This window comes from Coffea eugenioides, chromosome 1 (assembly GCF_003713205.1).
Source record: "Coffea eugenioides isolate CCC68of chromosome 1, Ceug_1.0, whole genome shotgun sequence".
Taxonomy (NCBI): Eukaryota; Viridiplantae; Streptophyta; class Magnoliopsida; order Gentianales; family Rubiaceae; genus Coffea; species Coffea eugenioides.
Genome location: NC_040035.1, coordinates 10,075,525 through 10,082,381, shown reverse-complemented (window position 1 = coordinate 10,082,381; position 6,857 = coordinate 10,075,525). Strand labels below are relative to the sequence as shown.

The 6,857-nt window shown below is 35.7% G+C and overlaps 1 protein-coding gene across 1 annotated transcript; it reads right to left on the bottom strand.

The window, feature by feature from the left end:
- Positions 1-2,174: 2,174 nt before the first annotated feature.
- Positions 2,175-2,690, bottom strand: LOC113767533. The gene has a single exon (XM_027311656.1). The coding sequence runs from the start codon at positions 2,688-2,690 to the stop codon at positions 2,175-2,177; it is 516 nt and encodes a 171-aa protein (XP_027167457.1).
- Between the last annotated feature and the right edge of the window lie 4,167 nt (positions 2,691-6,857).

The window sequence follows — 6,857 nt, the reverse complement described above, 5'->3', positions numbered from 1 at the left end:
AAATTAGCTACAAGCTCATTTCTTCAATGAAATTACATGAAATGAATCACTAAAAACCACATAAGTGCACCTCTACTTTCGTGAGTGTACTCCCTATGTTTAGCACTTCTTGAACTAGTGTTAAATCTCAATTTTCATTGCAGAAACAACACCTTAGATAATCACAATTAATGGTACCAGATTAATCATGATTTCAAGAGCTAAAGTGCTAAATAACTTGCTCAAATCATAGCAGTCAAATAACCAAATAATAAACACTAACAATTATAGAAAGTTCAACCAAACCCAAGGTATAAACTTTAGAAACACATAATGAACACAAAATCCAGAACTTGTATATTAACTAAACTTGGAATCAAATACAAAAGATAAAGAGTTTGAAAGGAATACAACCCTTGTCACATGAGCTTTCTTCCTTGCCTTCTTCATCCTCCATCTTCATCCTAATCTAGATAATAAACAAGAATGGAAAAGCTACACTACTCTATACTAAGCTAAACTAACACTAGGGAGATGAAAGAGCTACATTTCTGCAACTTCCAGCTTCTCCCGTATGTCTCTCTCTATTTTTCTGCTATGACCTCCCCATCTCCTTTTTTTGCAATGAATTTGGCTATTTAATGATGAAAGGTGGTCAAGAAATGAGGATTACATCTCCCTTTTACAGCTGGGAATGTTTCTCACATGTCTAGCATCCAATGTGAGTTGGTGGAGGTGAAATTGAGTTTTACGCGTACAGAGCAGCCTTTTCTGACCAGTGATCCGAGCTGCTACAGTACCTCGGATCCGTATGGACCCGAGCTCGGATCCACTAACCCAGAAACAACCGAGGGTTCGGATGAATAGTGGATCCGAGTGTGGATCACTTGCTCTGTTTTTGGCCCAACTTCAACCAATCTTTTCTTGATGTTAGAGGCTGAACCAGCTCATGTCTAAAACACGAAAGTTGTAGCCTTTTGAGTTATCTTTCTAATGCATCAAGAATCACCTCATTTGGATCTGTGTAGGCTGAGATATGACTGAAATACCCTTGCCTGCTCATTGCCCTGTTCCAGCTTCGACCAGTAGAAATTTGCTATTGTAATTCGGCATTTTGACCTGGAAAACCTTCAAACTGGATTTAGATGTCTTCACCAAAGTTGTAGACCTATCTCTTATCTTCAAATGGGTTCAAGCATCATCCCAATCCGATCATTGTAACTCAAGTTATAGCCGAAATACGAAAATGTGTCAAAACTGTCAAAATACACAAAATCCAAGTAAAAAGTGATAAAAACCTCATTTAATCACTTAAAAACATTTATTCACCAATTATAGCCAAAATGATTCATATTCTTCCAATAATATAACCAAAGTGACTAAAAATAATATAAAATGTCATACAATTATTACGTAAATTAGTCACTTATCAGCTTCCTTCTCTGCCAAGCGCGTCTTTTCTTCACTCCTTTCATTTGCCATCTGACTTCCTCTTTCCAACCTTTACTTTCTCTTTCATCTTGTCCTTGTTCTGCATCATGAAGAAAGCTCATGTTTTTCTTTCTTCATTTTCTTTTTGATGGATGACAACAAAATCGAAAACTGGCTGGAATTTTTTTCTTCAAAAACTCTTCTTGCTTCTTTCTTCCAAAGCATCTTCATTAGTCTTTTAGTTTTTTTTCCTCCTATTATTTACAAGTTTTTTTCTTTCTGATGGACGACAACAAAATCAAAATACTAGCTGGAATTTTTTTTTTTTTGGCTTCAAAAACTCTTCTTGCATCCTTTTTCCAGAGCATCTTTATTAGCGTTTTGGTTCTTCTTTTTTCTCCTATTATTTACGAGTTTAGTTGTCTAATTTTTTCCCCTTGTGTGATGTTGTGATGCAGAAAGTACATAATTTGGAAATTTCCCCTGCCATCCTCATGTGATTTTGTGAATTTTGTTTTTCCCTTTTGAAGTTAGGTTCCATAAGGTTATTTTCTAAAAATGGGTATTCTCACTCCCTCTGCATCTCCAACCCTCTCCTTTTAAAGGATGAAACTAGCAAAAACATATCAATGTTCTTGAAATAAAGCACTTGCTCTTTTTTTTTTTTTTTTTAGAAAAAACCTTTGTTTATTATTAAAAGGAGTCAAAATACATTGCGAGACGCACCCCTTCAAGCTTGCGCCTGCGTGCCCAAACAGCCAAAGCTACCCTTTAATTCTACCCCTACGGAAACTAGGACTAGCCCACCTATCCAACGTAACATCTCCTCTAACCATACGGGGAAGGTCAAGGACGGAGTCATACACTACTGACTCCCCAAAATCCGCCCCAAGCTTAGCAAGCCTATCCGCTGGTTTATTCGCTTCTAAAAAGCAATGTGATATCTCGGTGTAGAGATGACTATAACCCGCCAATTCTTGTAACTCCCTCTGCACCACCCACGGCCACTTGGCTCTCCCCTGCAACATCTGGATAAGAACTAACGAGTCAGACTCCACATGAAAATTGGCTAGTCCTCGTGCGACACCTAACCGTACCCCATGAAGCAACGCTTTCACCTCTGCTTGTAAGCTGGTCATCTCCCCAAAGTAACAGGAGAATGCCACCAGGACCCTCCCATCGCTATCCCTAAACAAACCTCCCCCTCCACTCTCCCAGGATTGCCCCTTGAACAACCATCTGAGTTTAACTTCACAACCGCTTGCACCGGGCGCCACCATCTAACCTGCAGCACATGCACAACACTTCTCCACCCTGCTACTGCATCAAAGAAAATAGGCCACGACGAGCAGGGAAGGCTAATCTCCTGGAACTGAATGTTGAATCTCTCTCGGAGCTCAATAAAAACTCGGTCACAGACATGTCTCACAGTCAGCAGCTTCCCCTAAAAAATAAACTTATTTCTCGCGTTCCATAAATTCCAACAAATCAGTGAGGGCAAAAGTCGAAATACAAAGCTAACATAGGGGCCTTTACAAGATGTTGCTCTTCATCTTTCTTTGCCGTTATGAATTTATGTCTGAATGTTTATGTTTATTATGTGGGTAGTTTGGTTGACCATTTCTATATATTGCTTGTTCAGTTTCGGAGTTTGTGGAAGGCAAATGGCCCTTTAAAGTTGTTGGCTCGCCTGATGGTCTTAGAGAAAGTGTATTACGGAAGCATTTTCGAGATATAATTTATGGGTTGATGTATCTTCATTCTTCATGCAAATGTAAGAGAAGGACTTTTCATTTTTTATTGATCTTATATGTTCACTTTTTTTACTCTAAGCTAACTAACTGGTCCAATCCATTACAATGTTATTCTTCCCTTGCATGAAAATGACTTTTCCATTTTTTTAAAGTTTTGCTGTGATACTTGTGGTTGCACAAATTACTCGATGAAAAACTAATCCTTGCTACTTATTTATGCCTTTTTTTTTTGCCAGCCCAAGGCTTCTTCACTAAAATCGATTTTTTTTTGTTTTTTGACATGCTTTGAAATACCTTTGACTGCTAATCCATTGTGCATGAAGTAGATGTTAATCTTCTTTGTGGTAGTTTTGAGCTCAAAGCCATCCAAAATAGAGCTTCTTAGTAATAGTTGATGATCATATTTCAGTTTTGTTCACTACCAAGCATTGTAAGGGATAGGATTTCCATTTTTGTCTTCTACTTGCCAATGCATATTGTTGCATCCCGATTAAGGTCTGTTAGAGATGTAATCACAAAAATTTCTTATTATTCGGTGGTATCCTAGCTTGTGTTAAGACTACCCTTGCCAATTGTGCGTTTTACATGGTTTTACAGTCTGTATTCTTCTTAATTATTGCATTGCCTATAAGGCAATATAAGCTCTTCCCCTTTGACGGACTGCTACTTAAGCTTATAGATTACCTCAAATAATTTTGCAAGTTGAATCATTTAGGAAATTTTTTTTTCGATGATGTTGTTCTGATGTAGATAGTTTATGATATTCTTACCTTCATCTGAGACTCTGGTAAGATTGAAGTCTCAAAACTTGAGTGCTCTTGTAAATTATTTCACCTGCTTATGTGCCTATAATTTGCTGAAGAAAATGACCATTTGTATTCTCCTATGATGTCTTACGTATTCAACTTAACCTAAGCTTTTGTCTTCTATATTGTTTGCTTAACATTAAAATGTTCTAATGTTTTGCACTAATTTCTTTCCAATTTCACAGATTGTAGTGCATGGTGATATTACAGCTGATAATCTCTTGGTAGCTGTTTCTGGGATTGTGAAGATTGGTGATTTTAGTGTTAATTAGGTTGTTAAGGTAATGCACTGCAGTTTTCACAATATTTTTACACTAAGGTGGATCCTTACTTGGTAGAAGAACTATGTGTCTATGCTTGCACACTGACATCTGGATGTTGTTGTATAGAGCTCTGTCTCACTTAATTGATTGTAGCTTTTTCATCTTGTATGTCATGCGCAGTTATCACCAGAAAGACAGTATTTGAAAAAGGTTATTTTTGTTGTGTGGTTGTTGAAGAATTTCCAGAATGTCTAATCATGTTCCACTAAGGTGGTTTTGTGCACACCTATAAATGCCTTTCAGTAAGGCATATAAGAAAGATTAATTAAGACAAAATTTTTTTCTCTAGACCAAAAAAATGCCAAACAATAAAGTAAGAAATAATCTTTCTTTTTGTTATAGCACATTCTTGATACCTTTTCTTTGTTAGAAATAACCCTCCAATTTTGTTGGATTGCGAGGATCTCCTATCGAGCAATATGGTGGGTTTGTTTTTGTGACCGGTGATTGTTGTTTTATTTTATAGCTTTGCATTCTAATTTTGGTTTGTTATATATGTTCTCTTAACCTACTTTTACTTTTAGGATGATAACAATGAACTTCGCTGCTCTGCTGGGATTCCTAATTTTACCACACCAGAGTGCTGTTTAAGTAGTTGTATGATTGATGCTGAAATATGCTAGACCTGAGGCTTCATTTCTGCATACTTACAAAAGTACTTGGTCCTATGTATTTACATCTTTTTTTGGGTATAATTAGGTTCAACCTATCATACCAAAGTTGTTAACATGTTGGTAGTTGGGTTCACACGCATGATAATGTATTCCCACTGCCTCCTCACGTAAAAATGTCCTGTAAAGAACAGGAATGCTTGTTGTTCTTTTTGTGCCTTGTTCATTTACTGGTTTTTATAGTTATTTGTAATTGGAGATTTGCACTTTTCGTATATTGTTAATAACCCCTTGTATATCCCTAATGGAATGAATCCCCTACTAAAGGACTTGATTGAGGGGCTTTTCTACAAAGGTTTGTCTCTAGATTATTGGTGCTCCATATCCTTGATTAGCTGATGATGCTTAACAGTTGATTTCCAGACACATGCTGCCATTCCATTCTTGCGTTCTCTTTTCCTTCTCATATGGTTTTGGTTCATGTGAATCCTTGAAAAGGAGATTAGAAACTTCGAAAACAATCTATTTACTACAAAACTTTTAAAAGCTGATAATTTTAATATTTGTCCCTGACCTTTTGGTGGTATATGGTAAGGTTTTTACTTGATGGTTAGATGAAATTTGGCCAGGACCCTTGAGAAAGAAAAAAATAGGCTAGAGAAGGAAAAACTATGAAATTAAAAAAGAAGGGAAAAAAAACACAAAAGGCTAGAGAAGCTTTGGAAAAAAGAAGGAAAAACAAATTTTGAACTGAAGCGAAAAACCCCAACCAATGGCTGCGTTTTTTTTAATGTGAAAAAAGATGATGAAAATTGAAGAGGAAGTAATGGTGATTTTAATGGAGGTTCTGATATTTCCCTATGGTTCCAGATGTTTTATTGAAAACATTAACCTCGAAGGTTCATTTTACCTACTGTGTGATTATTTTTTAATCAATTTTTTCCAGCTCTTTTTTTCCCCTTTTTTTGGGTCTTCTAAAACATGTTTGCATCTTCTTTTAATGGCAGCTATATGATAGAAGAAGAAGGAACAGCAACTGATGGCAGGTTTTTCTTTTTAACCATTTGGTGTGTTTTTTTCCAAAAATGTTTGTTGAATTCGTAGCTCACAAAGAGCATTCTTTTTGGTTCCATGGATTTTTAAGAATTAGAGAAATGAAGCATTTTTTCATGATTGTTCATATAATCTCTTTTTTTTAGCTCTCAAAAGTTTCTTCCTTTTTTTCTATGGTTTACCCTTGCATTGGAACTTCTGATTTTTTCATTAGGTGAAATAGTTTAACTTGTTTTTTCATATTCTTGGAAAGTTTTATTTTCCTTTTGATATTGCTAGCAACTCTTCACAATCAAGAAATTCAGAGTAAAAGGGTGTGGATTGGCTGTTTCTCTTAAATTATTTTAGTTAGTTGGTAATGATTTTGACATTTTTTGCCTTTTTACAGCAAGCTATTTTATACTTTTTGGGCTACATTTTATGGCCATGTGGGTGAAATTCCATCTTGGGGCCTTCTTTGTTGGATTTGGATCAATATTTTTTTAATAGGAATAGAATAGATATCAAAAGTTTGATTAAACAAGTACTAGCAAAAAATTTAGTAATTCATGTAATTTTTCTGAATATTAAATAGGAGCAACCCTGATACAAAATTTAAGACCAATTTTTAAGATGAATATCTTTGATTGACTTTCACTTTACACGTGCTTATTATTTGCTTTCTTGTTGTTTCTCTCTTTGTCAGTGCCTATTGGTTGTTCTACTAAGTTTCTCTATGATGATTTGTTCTGCTAAGTTTCTCTATGCCCCTGGCCTTACTGTAAAGCCCATATAAATTGATTGAGTAAAGTGATGATTTTGGTTATTTGCTAGTTTCATAAGGCTGAGGATGTAGAAATGGAAGAAGGTTAGTGATGTTGAATGCTAGCAATTTCAAAAAATTTGTGGAATTCAGCTAAC

Excerpts from the sequence above, each read along its gene's own strand:
- LOC113767533 (XM_027311656.1), bottom strand. The coding sequence starts at position 2,690 with ATGGTGGCGCCCGGTGCAAGCGGTTGTGAAGTTAAACTCAGATGGTTG.